This window comes from Macrosteles quadrilineatus, unplaced genomic scaffold, assembly GCF_028750875.1.
Source record: "Macrosteles quadrilineatus isolate MER2022 unplaced genomic scaffold, UCM_ALF_1.0 Scaffold_8__2_contigs__length_117827958, whole genome shotgun sequence".
Taxonomy (NCBI): domain Eukaryota; kingdom Metazoa; phylum Arthropoda; class Insecta; order Hemiptera; family Cicadellidae; genus Macrosteles; species Macrosteles quadrilineatus.
In genome coordinates this window covers 84,460,054-84,479,544 of record NW_026542601.1, presented here as the reverse complement: position 1 = coordinate 84,479,544, position 19,491 = coordinate 84,460,054, and the positions used below count along the sequence as shown (strand labels likewise).

General features: G+C 33.3%; 1 protein-coding gene across 1 annotated transcript; it reads left to right on the top strand.

Annotated features, from left to right (window-relative positions):
- Positions 1 to 776: 776 nt before the first annotated feature.
- LOC129001781 (transmembrane protein 18-like) lies at positions 777 to 12,317 on the top strand. Its single transcript, XM_054429223.1, has 5 exons — positions 777 to 919; positions 3,257 to 3,374; positions 5,390 to 5,444; positions 6,664 to 6,757; positions 9,416 to 12,317. The coding sequence occupies exons 1-5, from the start codon at positions 860 to 862 to the stop codon at positions 9,539 to 9,541; spliced, it is 453 nt and encodes a 150-aa protein (XP_054285198.1). The 5' UTR covers positions 777 to 859; the 3' UTR covers positions 9,542 to 12,317.
- The last annotated feature ends 7,174 nt before the right edge of the window (positions 12,318 to 19,491 follow it).

Genomic DNA, 19,491 nt, shown 5'->3' with positions numbered 1-19,491 from the left:
TAATGTACACAATTACAATGGATTTCGTCAAAAAGAATATATGCAAAGGCTAATTTTTAAAATCTAGATCATTGTTTATCAATTTAACAAAAAAAAAAAAATATATATCGTACTCGTACATTGGATCGATTTTAAGCCACTACAGTTTGTTAGAAAATACATTTAAAGGCAAAGAGCTGAAATCAATCAACAGGAAGCTGATTATTAAATATTTTAAGACCCAAGTACGTATGATAATTTTGAGTTCTTGACAGCCTTACTCTATCTAAATCGAATGTACCTCCATTTCTTGTTTGGCAGTTATGGATACTACAGTAACTCTAATTATATAGGCCTAGTTGTGGTATTTTTTATATCGAAAATAGACACTTCATTTATGTACTAATTACTGTTAATATGGTAGACAGTGTTAAACAACACTACTGACAGAAGACTAAAGGTATTAAATTATATGAGATCTGAGCACGGCCACCTTTAACTCCAGCCCGCGGCCGTGAGACGGGAAGCTTTCTTAAGGGGACGTCTGTCACTAAACAACTCTACTTGCGACGTAACAAATTCAACCAAGTCACATTATTTTCCTTCCACCATGGCCACGGTCTATAGTTAAAAGTGGTCGTGCATCTGAGGTTTGTTCATCGGTTTTGGTCTCTTCTTTGACCTGTGTTTAGACAGAGCTACTGGACTGCTGAGGTCTTTGTCTTTGTTTCTGAATTTTTTTTGTTAACCAGAGACCAGCCGAAATCAGACCCAGCCGTGGAGGCGTGACAGCTAATGGTTGAATGATTCTTATGGTTGTGAATATTTATGTAAAGTGTCAAGTCAATGTAGTCAAACTCATCGAAGTCATCTAACTACGATGGAAGAATCAAAACAAAATGTTTTACCTGAATTCAGCCTGCTGTTATTCCTGCAAAGTGTAAGAATTTTAACTTAGGATTTTTTTGATTATAAATTGCTTTGTAACAAAATAATTGTTGAATTCAAAAGGCTAAATTAGGCTAGGTTAAATTAGTTGTAAAAATACAATTTCATAAGTCCTATGTTCATTTGGGGTTGGTAGGGCCTATGTTGAATAAAATCTGGGCTTTAAGAAGTATTTGAGGGTTATTTGTGTAAGTTAATGTAAGTTATTTGTGTCAAAATAATATAGGGATCGATACCTAACTATACAGTCGTCATTAATATACAAACAATACACAATGTTAAATAGTAACTTTGATTTATGATTTAATAATACGTTTTTAAAACATTAACAATCTTGTACCCTAGGCTGCAATGACGATTTGTCAATATCCTTGTCATATCCTTTGATCATAGGCTATTCTTATCTCAATCTTAGGTCTAAGTAGGCCTTAATCCTCAATGATTTTAAACCAAGTAAAAACTTTGGACCTATTTTTGCCATTTTGCTTTAAATCATTATCATCTCCTGTTGTGATGAGTTAGACAAAACTTGACACATGCTCCATTATCGATTGTTTCAATCAGTAGCCTAGTATACAAAGTTTGGTATGTTGTTTTGCTAAGGTAGGGCCCTATTGATTAATTTGATACTTTTATGTTCAATATTAAAGGACAATGTAGTCGGAAGTCAGATATATTAAAGTTTCGCCATAAATATTATAATTTATCTTCAAGCTTTTTATTTTTTTTCATAGGGGATGTGTAGCCTATGGTTTATCTGAGTGCCTCCTCACTACGTTTGCAGCCTGGCTGCCCGGAGCATGAACTAAGAGTCTTTTGCTGGATCTCTCTCATTATTAAATTTATTCTCCAGTATAGGCTAATTCAATTCATTTCAAAATATCTTTATTGATTCAACAATACAACAAAATAACAATTGACAAATAATATAGGCTACATTAGATAGAACACAAGACATAGTTAAAACCAATACAAATTGAGACTAAATAGTTACTAGTTAGGTTCCTCATTTTCTCGTGTTGAGAAACTATAACAATCTAAAAGAGGTACTGGAGAACAAAAACAAATAATAAATTATGCTATGAATAAAAATAAAACATAAATAATGGCAAATTTGAATTCAAACAATTTAAGTATATACACTAATTTATAATATAATCAATTAATTAAGACAGATCTGACGTTTTCTTCCTGAAAACATTGATGTTTTCACAACGTATTGGTACATTGATGGTTGACCTGTCGATGCTCATCCCTACTTCATACCAATGGGATAGTTTTAGAAGAAATTAATATATGGTTGGTAGCTTATTAATATATGGAATACTTGAACAGAACTGGTAGCCTATAGCCCCTGCCCCCCCCCCTCGCAAGTTTGTTTGCCCCCTCACCCGATAATCTTTAAAAACATGTTCACATGTATTACCAACTAAACTTGCATTTTTGCATTAAACTTGACAAGGTATCTCCCGAGGCCCCGAGGCGTCATCATCGTTTTCCATGATCGAGAATCCCGGTCAAGGCTCACGGGTCCCCCTAGTTGCTGGCCCGAATCCTATAGGGTACTAATATCATTAACATATGATTTTGACAATTCCATTTTAGCAATGTTAAATAATCTTTATTTTTGGGCCAGTAACATCATTTGTGATGTGGAAAGCGAATAAGGACCTCTTGTCGGGAATGTTCGATTTTGAGTTATATACATATTTGAATTCCTTATTTAATTCTGAATCATTTGGTGCAAGTCCCATGCACCTGCCATTTTTAGCGAATTTCCCATATAGGGAATAAGCTATTACCGTAGTACTCATGGTAAGACCTGGACGCGGGACCGATTTTTTTTTCGTTTTTAGGTCCCCAGAGGCCAAAAACACCATCTGTTCAAATTCATATATATATATGTGTCCGTCAACACGATAACTCGAGCAAAAATGATCCGATTTTGATGAAATTTGGTACAAACGTGTAAACCTACGTTTATTCGAATGAGTTCGCGATCCAGCATGATCGGACCATGGGAACGGGAGTTTACGGGGGGTTTTATGGGGTAAAAATAGGGTTTTCCTATTTACTTAATTACTTAGGCCTATATCGGCCGTACTGAAAATTTTGCATCGCCGACAAGAGGTCCCTTTTCGCTTTCCACATCACATTTATGTTTATAATCCATACCGAGGTCTGTTTAAGTATTTGTAGTTTGTAGTGTTTATGATATTTTAAAAATTAACACATTAGGAAAAAATTGAACAATTTATCATTTAAAAAAATATAAATTTTAATTGTACATTGCTCTTAGTATTTTTTAAGTCAAGCTTTAATGTTTCAGATTGAATGGCGAGACCCTTGGTTAATAGGTTTAGTCATGTTCCACATCACTATCACCGTTATGGCCATCCTTACCAGGAATCACAGCAACTTCCAAGTTGTCCTATTTCTGATGTTATGTAAGTTTCGGAATTTTAGTTTATATTTAAAACTCAAAATAATTATAAAAATCAAGGATGGAGATTTTTAGCTGTTTGGAAATTATTCTTCAATATTTTCTTCATAACATTTTTGTGTTTATAAGCAATACCAAATTTATAGTTGTCATGAGATTATTTTTTTCCAATCAGACACTATATTTGAACATTGTCTTATTAGGGAGACTATGGTTTTGGCTGCAATGGCTTTATTCAGCTATGTAACATGCTAATTTGCTATGGATATAAATATGAAAATAAAGTTTAGTCTAGGTAAAATTTGATAAAATTGTTAATCCAAACTTATGCATTATATGTCTTATAATTTTTGGGTCTAGTCTTTACTAAAGCCACACCCAATTTTTCCACTCTAATGCTAGAAACTCACAAGATAGTGCTATTCATATTCAGTCAAACTGCTCGTTAGCTAATTGTGGTAAAATTGTTAATCCAAACTTATGCATTATATGTCTTATAATTTTTGGGTCTAGTCTTTACTAAAGCCACACCCAATTTTTCCACTCTAATGCTAGAAACTCACAAGATAGTGCTATTCATATTCAGTCACTGCTCGTTAGCTAATTGTGAATAGGCCCTAACTGTATCTTTTGTGAGTGGTCTAAATTTTAAAATTTTATTGGAGAGTACTCACTATTGATGCGTGATGAGTCCAGTATGTTTCCGACTTGATTGACTCACCTTGCAAGCTGCCGCTTAATCTAGTTACGAATTGAGTCAGGCTCGACTCGGACCCGTCAGCTGGTTCTGAGTTTGTGTGTGTTCTTCTTCTCTGTGATTGTTCGTAGTTTAACAAGCTGCAAGTTGAGTCAGACCCAACTTTAATAAAATAAGTCTTATGTCATTTTGGTTCTTGATTTTGGCCAAAAGTGTACAGTAGTACAGTTTTGTGAGTCGGACTAGCTTTTTTTCAATAACGGTTCAGGGTTGCGAGTCAAGTTAGCTGTAGTCTAGAGTTCAGATAACTTCAGACGTTCTTTGCGTGAGCTCTTTGAGTGTAGATTGTACATTTCTGCTTCCTTCAGATTTACTCGTCAGATTTTACTCGTAATAGGCTTCTTCACTCGAGTTGAAAACAAACTGACTTGAGTCCGTAGCCTACTCAACTTAATAACTTGACTTGTCATGTCACTAGTGCTGTCAACTTATCAGACTGGCGTAGTGATAGACCTAACAAATCGCGTAAGGACAAGGTTATACGTAATGTAAATTAAATTGAATATAATAATGTTAAAACTTTAAAAATTGTATTATAGAATGTATATTGCAAAAGATGTTATCATTGCTTCTAAATAATCAATGGGAAAAACAAGAATAAATACCTCTACGTTTTTACTATTTACAAAATGCAGGACCAACATAGAACATTTTAATACAAAAATAATGTTAAAAGGTCGGATTTACTTAGGAATTCCGTTACGTTGAGGGTTTTTGTTTAGGAATTCCTATATTAGGTAACCGGTAATAAAGATCACTTTAAGAAAACAATAATAATAATACAAAAAAAGGTTTAAATTACCTGCATACGTCAAGTGATCCTAGATTGTAGTTTGTTGACTACAGCTGTTTAGTGTTTATAAACACATCTTCAGGTCACACCGTCTACCGGCGCCGCGCACGTCTGATGCCTTTTTTATACTTCACGTTTTTTATATTTGTTTTTTGGCCAATTAATGTTAAATGTTTCGTGTACGTGTTATTTGTGAACTTTCAACCTCTTGATGACCGTTCCATGGAATAAATCAATGTAACATTTGACCTGAAGATGTGTTTATAAATACAAAACAGCTGTAGTCAACCAACTACAATCTAGGATCACTTGACAGATACAGGTAATTTAAACCTTTTGTTGTAAAAATCTGTGATCCAGAGGCTATACCATAAAAATAAAACAATAATGACTGGTATTTAAAGTCAATTTACAAGTAGGCCTACATTTATTAAGACTTGCACTAATAACATTATAACATTGTTTTCAGTGCTGCTGGTGTACTTCTCAGAAAATATTAATGAAGTGGCTTCAAATCATTGGAGGTAACTAGCTATAAATCAATGTTGCGATTTTCTTTATTATCTTAATAGCTGAATTTATCTATACTTAACTTATCTTGAGTGTGAGAGTGAATTAAGTACAAATAATTGTACCCGGGTGATTGCATGAACAATAGCACAATTTGTTATCAGGATAATCAGTTTTGAGCACTCCAAGCATAATGCTTGGGAAATATTATTTTGAGATTAAATTTTTATAATACTTTTATACAGGGTGTTTTTTATGCAACCTAAATGAAAAGTTCTGTGTGACACGGTTTAGTGACAAAACTAGCTTAAATGTTGGTACCCCTGTTTAATTCAATTCATCACTGATCTGCTGATATGCATTGTTGCATAATTATCCATGAGGTTTAGTGTTACAGTAAACCCCCTCTTAACGGGCTTCACATTAACCAATCTGCCCTCACTCGTAAAATATTACAATTTGTTTTAACCGACCTTGTTTTTAGAGCAGTTTGGTTAAAGCGCCATTTTCTATGAATCTCGGCATTTCCTCTCCCTTGCCCAACGATGGGAACAGTACGCTCAAATCTACAGGATGTTACTGGCTATAAATAAACATCCTGTCTCTTAAAGAAATTGATGCTTGTATCTTTAATTTCTACAACACGTTCTGTACTGTTTTACGATAGAATTTGAAAGCATAAATTAATATTACCAAAGGTATTAAAATAAGTATTTTTATTAAAATAAGGGGTTTATTTGTGAATTTGCTACTATCAATACTATAGAAAAAAGGAGAAGAGTGCAGATTATTTTGTAAATAAAGCACACATGACTTCAGAATAATGATTATAAAATGTATAGCACTTAATTGTTTTAAGTTTTTAGGGGTTGCCCATTTTAACTGACCTTTTGATTACCCGACCTATGTCCGGTCCCAGGAAGGACGGTTATGAGGGTGTGTACTGTATCGGGACTTTATTACAAAAGACTCAACGCAATGTTTTTGCTAGCTCACATAGAGTATGTTTTATAGGCTAGATCTAAGTTTTTTGTTTTTCACAAATCTAGTTTCCGAGCATTTTTGAAAAGTCTATAATGGAGGTATTGGGTACTGGAACCACACCTAGAAACTTAATATGAAACCTTTCTTGTTGATATCTTTTAAAACTCTTTTTCAGTAACCCCCGATATGAAAGTACATTTATGAAGATTTCTTGTTAAATGTTAAACTCATATTTCTGTTTTGTTTCAGAACGTTTTCTAGACAGCAATACTTTGACAATAAAGGACTATTTATTTCACTGGTCTTTTCAGTTCCTATACTTTTGAACTGCATGCTCATGGTTGTAAGTATGAGTTCATAAAATTCTTAATTGTTTTTTACACACCCATTGCAGTTATGCTGGTGATGCAGTGGCGTAGCGACATTGAATAACTTTAGATTGAGTGGTGCGGTTTCTCCAGAGCGGTAGGCTCTGGGGTCGGCACATCTCAAGAAAATAACATTGTCTTTGTTCCAAATGTTGGATATGTTTACACTTTATATACCTATATTTATATAAAGGTTTAGCGATTTGATGAACATATAATATTTATGAGCAATTAAAGCAGTTATGAAACGAAGTGTCGATATCCCAAGCCTGCTGGAATTTTCTCGGCCAACTATTGGTTTTTGACATCCCGGGTGTTCACGCATCTAGACCACCTATCCCTGTGGGATGTAATATTTTTACCATTTTCACCCCCCTGCAGGCCATTTATGTATTTCAAAATCATCGAATAAAAATTGCAATAGTATTCTTTGAAGATTCAATTTCTTGAGTCTGTTGATCTAAAGATGGCAGGAACTAACTCCTATGTAACTTGTAATTTGATGTAAAATTAGGTGTTGTTAAAATTGGTTGTATTTTTTATGCTGATCAACATTACGTGTGGAATGAGTAGATAAGCAGTATTAACATCAGTTATCATAAATTTTGAGTAGTGGGCATTTATTAGGCCTATGTCATTACCATGTCTATAATCCGTGTTCATGGCACTATCGTGTTCATATTTCCCAATAGTGCAGAAATTTTGGTCTCCCACAATTGTGAGGGCTTCATCATCAACCTCCGTGATCTCAGAAAAATCTTGAACATCCCCCCACATAGTGAAGACATCATTGTTGTATCCAATTATCGTGAAAAAGTTTTAACCATCTAAAGCGATCCAGAGACATCACTATTGTCTGCTGCAATTGTGGCAAAACCTTGAATATCCCCCACTATAGTAAATACATCATCTTCTTATCCCAAGATCGCTGCAAAATTGAGAGCATCTTCCCTTATTGCGAAGAGATGATCTACTCCAGTTGTTGTCAAATCTTGAACATCTGCCGTGATTGCGGCAAAATCATTACATTAACGTCTCACGCGATCAGGGAAACATGATCGTGTCTCGTGATTGCAGTGAAATTATTGCATAACATCCGACAAACCAAAACTGATTATCCATCAATCCTCGGGTTCAGTCTTGATGAAAACCAGTAAACCAACAATCGGTTTTAAATCGGCTGAAAACTGACTCGACCCTTTAACAAGGTATTTATGTATACAACTGGGTGATACATAAATAGTTTGGGGGAGGGGGGGGGGGGCTTGAGGTGTTTACTGCTCCAGGGTGCTCCAAACCTGGCTACGCCACTGTCGTGATAGTAGTTGTCACTGAATACCTGTGACCATTTTGCTGATAAATTACTTTATTACGTATTTATTACAATCATGTCTAATAACAGCAATTGTATGGAAATCAGAAGTGAATCAGAGCACTTAGTTCTATAAAACCTTGACCGGTAGCAGCATAATGTGCTATTTGCCCTTGTATACTTGTTAAGAACTATAGTCCGTTCATAAAATTTAGGCGGTTTAAGGGGAAGACTTCCTGGTTTTTTTTTTGCTTGATGTATACATCAGCTGATCAGCTTTGGCGTTTTATAATTAGGTTGAAGTGGAGGGGATGGAAGAACTTTCCCTCAAACCACATAAGTTTTGTGAATGGAATATAGTCTGATAAGTGTTATCTAGACTTCATTTAGTAAATTAAAAATGTATTTGATAAATAGTCAGAGTAGTAAACTATTCAAAGTGCTTGCAGTCTTCAGATTCAAAGAATTGAATTTCATTTAGTCATTGTAGTGTGTCAGTAGTTCCAGTGAATGCCCTGAAAAAAGTTGTCTGCAACTAGACCAAAATGTCAGTACTCGGTATGGATTAAATAGCACATTAAATCATTTTCAGAACATAGATAAGCACACTCCCTTAGTAGATTAGTCATCCTTATGGATCAGCTGAAGACAATGTTCCATCTCGTGCTGTTGGGGAAGTGTTTTTGTTTGCAATTTGTTTCTTATTGATTCAGTTATGTAAAACATGGTTTAACAAAATAAAACAATCTAATCATAAAATTAACCCTAGTTTTCTCGACACTAGCCCTCAGTGTCACCAACATGAACTAGATATGAAAAACAAGCTTTAGATTTTACAATGGGGTGAGAAATCTACTGTATGTGGTAAGAAGTTTCCGTCTGACACAGTTGTAATCAAAAGACCTTGTTTGCTACTAAAACCTTCTACTTCCAGCCACTACTAACAAAAAGGTTAACTTTGAAATCTGGCTTATTCTTCAGAATAATTTCATATGCTCTTCTTAAGTAGGCCTTCGCGGCCAGTGTCATGAGACTCTATCTATGACTTCTGTCTATGGACTTTCTATTATTCCATGGTGGTGTTTTTTTTTTTGGTGTCAACTGCGTTGCCACCTAGGATGCCACTTCGCAGAAACGGGGAATCGTCTGGCAACAGTCTATTAGTGACGACACAGTTGACGTTATAAAACAAAAAGCACCACCGTGAACTCTCATGACTTTATATTATGTGTTCCACTTCAATTTGATACTTTTTTTTAGGTCTACACTTTATTTACAAAAATTGAATGAAACTGAGTTTGATTTTGACATGTGTTTACAGAGCAGCTGGTTGTATCAGTCCAGTCAGCTGATGACACAGTTGAAGCAGGCTCAGTTGCGCCAACATCAGCGAAGAATAACACCAACAAACAACTCTGCAGACGACGCTCGGCTCAAGTCTGACTAACCTCACTCTCAGTGCCTGTCAATCTTGCCATAAACGTCACGAATTGTTAAACTGATTTCAATCACAAATTTGATGCCTCGATTGAAAACAGTCATTTGTTACTGTATCTTTGTAAACGTAGATGTGTTTATACTCGAAAGGTAGGTAGTGAATTGTGTCGATTTTGTGAATTTTTACCGACTGGAGTTTTTATAATGTTTTTCATCGTAGAAATGTTAGTAATTTAAAGACTGGTTTTGTCTGTAATAAACTTTGATGTTTACTTACTGTAACTTTGAAAATTCTGGTTTTGACTAGTTTTTAAATTTATTGTTCTGGATTAGTTTTAAAATCAGTTAATGACCAAAACATCCTTGATCACTAATAGACATGGTTTGGAGTAAAGAGTGGGACATGGAAGTCTGATCCAAAGGTGTTTTTCAGTAAAACTTCTATTAACTGTCAATCCATGGGGGAAAATGAATAGGCTGATGATAGGAATTCCTTTTTTAAACCCTAAGATTTTGGAAAATTACAATAATGTTAAAAATAAATAACAGTCAACAGTGTACACATGAATTAAACATACAGTATACTCGAGATCATGCAAGCCCTGGTTATCCGAGCTATGGGTTAGGGTTATCCTAGGTTGCTAAAGACCTATATATAATTTTTTTTAATCAATACAATTTTTTTTAATTTAATACAGTATTTTCCTGTTTATTGTAAAGTAAAAAAATTCAAGTCATTATGATTTGTTTAAAAGAATAATTGAAATAACCTTAAGGTATTATTTTAACTTAAGAATGATTCGCAATAACCTAGAAAATGAAAATCACTCAGTACTCAACTTGCTGTCGACCATTGGCAAGCTGGACGTTTCAAAGAGTGACCAGTTAATCAGTTAATTGAGGTTCCACTGTACCTTTTATAACATTTCTTACTTTATTTCTATTCAACTTAGATTTGGAACCTAACCAGTATTTCCTGACAAGAAATAACAACTATCCGTGATTGTAATTAGCTTTTGAGACTCCAAAAATAATAATTAGATATAAACACTCAACTTAATTTTTAAGAGAGTACACACTTTTGAAAACCAAATTTTTAAGAAACCTAATTGTTTTTATCAATTGTGGGAAGAATTTGTTTACATTATAATCTTCTTTCTCTCTTCCTTTACTGTCATAAATATAATTATTGTTTAATGCACTACTTGTTCAACTACTTAGATTTGTCAGATAAACACATCACAAAATATATAATTTGTAAGTTCTCTAAAACATTACCAGTAAGGTACCTGAAACACAGGATTTAACTTGTATTTATTACATTAAAAAATTTACATCCGATTTAGGCCTACATTCAGTCAGTTTAACCACATAATATTTTTTAATGAAAAGCAATTTTTTTTTTTAAATACTTGATTAAGAGGTTTGTACGCATGAATAAATATCTAAATAGGTTAGAAAATGAAAATTGTATACAACCAGGCTATGTTCGGTTCTAACGTATAATGTATTACCGAAGCTCCTGATGCAGGTAATTACCTTAGCGATATTGAAGCACTATCAAAAAAACTTGTCCTTGTCTTAAGATTCACCCCATTTCCTAAACTATGTCATTTCAGTGCCTATTTTTGTGCTTTAGAAACTTTTTTAGTACTTTTGACTCTATCAATACTTAGGAAATCAACTATCCGCATTAGTTGTAGGATAAAGCTTACCAATGTTTAGTTTATTAAGTTGTGTAGATAATCAATCAAACTTTTTATGTAAATCGGATGTTTATCGAAAGTTTATGAATCGATATTTAAGTCAAAAACATTTTGTGAGATTATTTGCATAAATTTTATAATGCATGACAATTGGTTGCCATTTTGACCACGGTTTTTTCTTTCCAGAATCTTAAGTGCTGTCTAATTTTGTAAAGACTTTTTGAGTTTTGAGTAAGCCAGTTTTTTGGAACTTATGGTAAATCTTTTTTATATACTGTGATATTAAGATCTAGTTTTACTATGGTGGAATTGATTTTGATGTGGTCCAGTAAAACAGCATTTATTTTTATTTTTTATTTTCATAGTACATTTTTTCATTTACATAAGCTCCACTAACAGCCTGGGCTATGGGAACTGATACAGAAAGTAAAAAAGGCAATCAACACAAAACTTATTGTACAATTGATGGGTTGTTGCCTTATTAGTGTTTTTACTAGTTTTTCGCTTAGTCAATATTTTCTCTTTGAAATGCCAGTAATATTTTAGCTTTGAAATAATTTTTAATCACTACTTTTGAATAAAGTGCAAATAATATACTGAAATGCCAAAGGGTATTTTCTTTAGTACAAAAATATAAATGTAAAATAGAATGTTGATATTTTCAAATAGTCGATACTTTGTGAATTTATTTTTATCCCTGTCCCATAATTATCCTAAAATGAACCTTAAATCTGCCTTATAATTTCTTGACAAAACAAAAAATCTATTTTAGTCTTATAGTCAAGTTATCTCCAATGATCCATATATGAATAAATATAATGATAAAGTATATGATCAGGTTTGCAACATTTTAATGCTCTATGACTTTGTTAAAGCTAATGGTATGTTTCTTTCTAGATCGTCTTTAGATTATTTCTTTGTTGTAAGTGCTTAATTATTTATATTGCATTCCTCTTTGCCTTATGTTAGAAACCTTGAGTATTTTGTTAATGTTAGTGTATACGTAATAACTCCTTGTAATACTAATTTTGGTGTTGTAACCAGGAGTTAAGTGTAAATAAAGAGTGTTGATATTGATAATGAATAATTTTTTCCACCCTTTATTACACTGAAAAATGATGTTATAGGTACCAATATTTATTGACCTATTGGTGGATTTTTTAAATGAATGATTTTTTTATGAATAAACGGAAAGATCTTGATAAAAAACCGAACAAAACCTCACTTTGGTTCATGATAATTATTTACTTCCACTACCATTGATTTCCAATTCAAAAGGAAAGTTGACTGTTTATTGCCAGTAAAAGCTTCAGACAACATATTAGTTAAGAATTAAAATGGCAAAATATTCAATTTGTTTTTGTAACTATCTGACTGTACTTAACTAGTTTAATTTGTCAATTTGATTGCTTGTTCTAATTTGACAAATTAAAAAGGATATACTTTTTGCATCATGAAAATTTATTTGAATTATTATACTACTAAAAATTAATGGTTAAATATCATCTATGACTCAAAATTTACAAACAAAATAAATTTACCCATTGCACTCCTAATTGAACACTGCAGCCTATATGAAACTTTTACTTGCGATGGATTGGTATTGAAATTAGGTATGATCTTTGGTTGAATGGTTTATAAGTTTATTTTACAGGAGACGTCGTCAAGGGGGGGGGGGGTGTGATCAAGGGTTCGATCCTGTCTAAGTGTGTTGGTGTGTCGGTGGCTCAGTTGGTAGCGTCACGGACTTCGGGCCCAAGGCAGCGATGTCGTGGGTTCGGATCCTGGTCACTGCCGCAAACATTTTATCAGTATAGTTCACCTTAGTACTGTACCGGCTCATCCCCTTGCTTTGCTGGATACGTTCCACGCACAGATCTGTAGTCTATGTAGACAGGCAAATGCAAGGTTAAACCAAGCCAACCTCTTTAAAAAAAGTCAAGATTGGTAAGTAGCCTATGAGGAGGTAATGATATAAACCATAAGGTTGGTGATGACCACCTATAGTCTGTATGATGGTACCTGTCCACCCTGGGGGTACTTGCCAATGGTTATATGGTTACCAAACGAGCCAGAGCCGGGTAGTTGGAGGATCAGGACTCAGGAGACAGGTTTCTTTTCACAGACTTGTCTATTAAATAATCGTACTGACATAATGAAAGGTTGTGTATTTCTATTTGAACAAAAACCCCAATCTAAATCTAAAACAATAACACAAAACATAATGTTGAACAATTACCATATGTTATCAACATAACTACTACTGTCACAGACTATAGTGGATTATATGTGTTGTTTGTCTGAACTTACAAAATTAAGTTATTTAACATATTCCGTTATTATTACGAACTTTCCTCGACACAAACTTGAATAATTTTCAATGCTTTTCACTGTTTATGTGACAATGTGTTTTGTATTTTATTTTAACTGTAATTTTCCAAAAAATTGTGTCCTGGCAAAATATTGATGACACATTTTGACGTATTGGTAGGCCTACTTTAAATCAAACATAACCCTTATTGTTCTATCTGAATCTTATAGTTGATAAATTAATTACACGAATTACAGTATTGATAATACCGTATTGATAACGCCTTAAAAAGAAGGAACTTTATGTCTGCTGGTATGATGACGATGACAAAGAAAAAGATTGAAGAAAACATTCCTACAGAAAATATTTCCCATCACTTCATGAAAGCTCCTTTTCAATTTTACTGACAATTTCTTATAAATTATAGGTTTCTAATTGACTTGATCCCATAGTAAACTTTTAGCTGGATCAAATGTACCGATTCCATACAGGATGGAACCTTTTAAATGTAATAAACTATTGAATGTAAATTTGAACGAGTGTCAGAGTGCAATTTTTCGACAGTTTTATTTATGTGGTGCCTGGCAGACATGCTGACTCCTCAGACGAACGACCTTGACCTGACCACATGGCTTCTGACGTCACCAAGTCAGCATTGTTGCTGAAGATATTGTCATATGATGAAACCAACGACTGGCTTCAACTTCCAAATGCATGCGAGATTTCAGTATTATGTATTATGATTATGTAGTCAGTTACAAACTCCAAACCAGAATAATCGGCAAGTCGAAGGCTAGTTAGAGATAGTGAAAAGAATTAAATTAATTGTATGATACATCAATCAGGTATATTTAGATAAATATTTAGTATACATGGTTGATTTGCAGTTTTTAAGTTCAGCCAAGTAAAACTTTGTTCCATTTGCTTTTTCGCACACTCTGAAGGGATTCGTATACCCGCACCGATCCACCCCCTGAAGAAACAATCTCTCTAGGATACATTATTAAAAATGGGACTCCATTGCCATTTGAGGAAACTTGAGAGAACTTGCCCCTTGAACCACTACTGATAAAGCAAGGTAAGGTTTACTAGGCAAAACTCTCTCCAGTTGTGAAGTTTTTACAACCATTAAGTGGTTCCATTTTTTGTAATAGGCCTAAAGCAATTTTTTTAGTTCAAACCCCTATCCAACGCAAAGTAGGAGTACAGAATAATTATTAACATAAAAAAACGAACTGTCCATAATTTTCTTACGGATTTTAAGCTACAAGTCCCTCGTTTGCTCCGTTTCTTGGTTGCAAATGTCTAATAGAGTTGCAATATGACGAAATCAGCTACTTATAAAAGAGAATAGAATAAGATATTCCTCATCTTACTCTGATAGGTATCGTTGCAGAAATAGGCACTGCAAGGCAATATTTGGGTTAATTTGCCATCCAAGGGTCTTATAAATAGGTCCTCTATATTGAATTGAATGTTCACAAGTATATAAATTTGATTTTACGGTGTTTTAAACTTCACAAAAACGCTCGTACGATTTTGATTAAAATTAAGTATGCTATGACCCGTTCAACTAAAAAAAAATGTACAACCCCATATAGTGCAAGAATTACGGTTCAAAGGCTATGTAATTTTTTGTGAATTTCCCTATGAAATATCAGTTACTCCCAGAACTCCCACCGCTTACCTAGGGTTGTTGACAAGCTAATGGGAGAAAGTATGTGTCAGTTTCTGATTCTGATACAGTTTATTTAATACTATACAAGTTGGTGGTTGAAAAAACGTGTAATGCGTTAATGTATTTATTTCTAGGCACGAGATTCATTTGAAGTGCAGATTCCTTATTTATAACAAGTTAAAATTCCAACACGCTATCAGGCATAGTAATTTATATATGTAGAAAAAACAAAACAAAACTATACCCTATATTATTCATAGACATGAGTTAGAGTCTTGAATAGTAATCAATCATAATCTCTAATTACATAACCTTTTCAAAACGATTCAGTGAATCACTCCCTCGGTTGAAATACGAGGGAATAAATATTTTTCTTTTTAATATGAGACAATTTTGTTTGTCTTATTTATCGGCAACGATAGACACGGTTTATATGGCTAATCAAATATTGATTTATTGATATCGCCCGTGAGAAAGTCTACAGATAGTACATAATATTAGTGTGGATTACGGTAAACTATGATTCGTAAAATCCATTATCACTATTTTGAGACAGCGTGCCATCCTTATAATAATACGGGAAGGTGATTTCTACGAGACACCACTCCTCCGTTAATAATGGACGGATTTTTACAAACGATGTGTCAAAATTAAGTATTTTTTGTGTAGACGCCCCCTTTCACCAATTCCTGTAATCAAAGTCCTCGGGATTTGCCCCACAGACCATCAAAATCCCAATGTATTTCTTATGAAGAAAATATTTTGTTTACTTTAACAGACGAATAATTTGTATTAACAAATTGCATACTATATCAGCTGTTCATAGTAAACACATGATACACACAAGAGCGTTCGTCTTCATTTGCGATAACTGGAGTGCAGTTATTGATTATATTGTCTTTGAGTTGACACTTTTAAGTCATCGGAAATTATGACTGATATTTGTTTTGAAATACTTTGCAATTGCTCGAATTCGAGCAACATGTGCACTAGTAATGATAAATAGGTGCGTACTTTGGACTGAATGCGAATGCAAGATTGTAGAATGGAGTGAGATTATCATCTGGGTAACATCAGTTTCCTTAAAAACCAGATGTTTCTTGAGCCACGAACATTTAACTCCAATCATCAAAAACAGCTGGGCCCAGTTACGAACCCTCTATCGGCCTTACTAATGAACAAACTGGTGACCTTTTTGATTGACAGTTGAACACTTTAACTACTCACCACTCATATACTCATCTATGTTATTTATTTTAAATATATAATGCATAAAGCAGTTATGATTCAAACAATGTCAGTAGTCTGATTAAAATGAGTTTATTTTATTTCATAAAGACAATTTTTCATGGTAAAATGGAACCTCTTACATTTTGTTGTATCATACGAATATAAGAAGCATAACGAAATCGCAAATATTTGAAAAATGTTGAAAGCTTTCTAAATGTAGATTTTTTGATAAACATAGCCCAAATGGGAAAGGTGTAGGAAACAAGTTTTTTTACACTAATGCGATCTATCTTACGGCTTCAGCAGGCGAAATTTCATTTTGAACTTAGCTAACTAGTTTAAATTGCAGAATGATAAATTACTAAAACTAGATTTATATGAAAAAATAAAACAGTCACTACTTTTGCTTTTTTACCTTTTGAGAAATGTTAATTTTGAACAGGGATGCGAGCTGGGCAGCTAAGTAGTTATATAGTGCTCGCCTGCCAGTCAGAAGGTCCCTGGTTTGATTCTTAGAATGGTCAGTAGCTTTTTGATGCCTTAAAAATAGTTCCAGCTGTATATATTTTGATTTTTATAAATGATCCTGGCTAAAATAATTGGCCACAACTGTTAGACCGACATGCCACTTGTTCGTCAAGCCAGTTGACCGACATTTTACGACAATTGTCGACCAAATGACCTGTCGGTCAAATGGCATTCACTCTAAGACACAACTAGATGTAGTAACCATGCTTCTCAGACCATCCTTTCTATTCAACACTCACACTGCATTTTGGCTTAAAGCATGAACACATTACGTCACTGACAGTAAATCCGAATTTTTGTACTAAAAACATCTTCTCTTAAATTACAAAGTACCTGTGCCATTTAAGCACAACAAAGCACTATCAAGTCCGTTAGATGAGTCGCACCTTATCAGTTCAAAGGTTGGCACGCGCGTGTGATTAGGCGCTTTTCAGGTGGACGAAGTCCCTTGTAGTAGTACAATAGACAAAGAACCCGACAAGTAAATATACGGGATATCAGCTGTATCGTCGTCCACATTGCATTGTCGTGTCTTCCAAGCAACATCACAGCATGGAGGCAGGTATGTAAATAAAGATATTTTTAAAAGTTTTAAACCTTATTATCTGCTAAATTGGAAGCAAATTTTTATTTTTAGACTAGGGAATATTATAGTTTTTACGATATTGTATAACATGCATATGGTTCTATTTGAGTTTATGCCTGTGAGGAGTTGTTAAAGAAAATATTTGTCTATAGGTTTACTAGCTTCAAAATATAATTGTTCGATTTCGGAAGAATTTATTTATCTATTTTCATTACACTTATAACGAGGTACTATTAAATTAGGTAAATATAAGACAAAATGGCTGAATTTTTATGTTGATTGTAAAATGAATTCTTCCTCAAAGTTTTGGAGAAGAAATGTAATTTAATGATTTTGTTCCTTAAAATCAAAGGACTAACCCTAAAGTAAACGATTCTCGGGGTTTAGAATATAATAAAATAGAAAAATATTGTAAAAAAAGCTATTATCTGGGGAGGCACTAGAGGCATTATTTTGATTAACTTCTTGATCAGCATCGTGTTATTAAATTACCTGAAAAAAACAAAAAGATATACGTCTAATAACACTAGTATTAATATATTTACACTTATACTGTTGACTTACAAGACGGTAATTACATATGAAAGATGGTAAGTGGTGATCAATTTCGATTAGATACTCCAATCATCATCAGACCCAATAGGCAAATAGGTCTGATGATGATTGGAGTGTCCAATCGAAATCGATCACCACTTACCATTTATGAATTGAACTTGAACCTGTTATGATGGAATTATCAACATTTTATGTGAACTAAATACTACATAATAAAACAATTTACTAAAGTCTAAAATGTTTTTAGTAGTTTAAATATCCAAAATACTGTACTCAACTTTTTAATCCTTGTTATTTAATATGTGTAAAAAATACTCCGGAATACGTAATCAATCATGACAAATATTATTATTGACTGACGTTATATATGTTATCTTTTACCATGGTAAAAAACTTGTAGACTTTTAGATCAACTGAGCAGATATTGATGATTGTAAAAAAAACTTGTTTCCCAACACTTTTGACCTCAAAGATGATCGTCAGACTTTATCACGATTATGCGCATCAGATCATTTATGACGTAAACATGAGACAATGAGTGTAATCATTTTGTTATTAGTTTTTTAAATTACCTTTATACTTAATTACATTAATAATATACTCCTCCCAAAAGGTTTAAAGGTGTATAAAGACGATTTGTGAATTCAATTTAGTAGGGGATATCCTAAGGCTAGAGTCATGTTATGGAAAATATTGTTAGTAGAGTTATTCAAGAGATTTCTTCCACGTATCTCCCAAAATTAACAGTTTTTGCCCTAAATTTATCATTTTTTGATTAGTTTTTTAAATTACCTTTCTACTTAATTAATAATATACTCCTCCCAAAAGGTTTAAAGGTTTATAAAGACGATTTGTTAATTCAGTTTAGTAGGGGATATCCTTAAAGCTAGAGTCATGTTATGGAAAATAGTTTTAGTAGAGTTATTCAAGAGATTTCTTCCACGTCTCTCCCAAAATTAACAGTTTTTGCCCTAAATTTATCACAGTTGCCTAAACTTGATATAAGTTTGCTTATCTACACGCACTCGCTTTTATGACGTAAATTTTGAACGTTGACCAACGACGCATTTATAGATATTTTTTAGGACAACAAAACAAAAATGATCTGGTTTTTGATAAGCTATAGCAGCACAACATTTCGGTATGTGTCAAAGTTTGTTTTTCTACAGATTTTAGAAAGGTTCATTTCCAAAAGAACTTTTTAACTCTGTTATTTTGGATAGTTTTTAGATTAAATTATTCCTAGATTTAAGTCCAAAAATACTAATTTAAACTAGATGTTATTGATTAATTTAATCTACGTGGCTTACAGTACTTGTTGTCCATAGTTGGGTGCTACCTTTTTAAAAATTATCTATATATTAAT

What these genes read in the sequence shown, in the direction of transcription:
- LOC129001781 (XM_054429223.1), top strand. Translation starts at nt 860, where the DNA reads ATGGAAGAATCAAAACAAAATGTTTTACCTGAATTCAGCCTGCTGTTA. An exon ending in TGTCCTATTTCTGATGTTAT is followed by an intron (nt 3,375 to 5,389) that starts GTAAGTTTCGGA and finishes CATTGTTTTCAG; the next exon opens with TGCTGCTGGTGTACTTCTCA. An exon ending in GTGGCTTCAAATCATTGGAG is followed by an intron (nt 5,445 to 6,663) that starts GTAACTAGCTAT and finishes GTTTTGTTTCAG; the next exon opens with AACGTTTTCTAGACAGCAAT.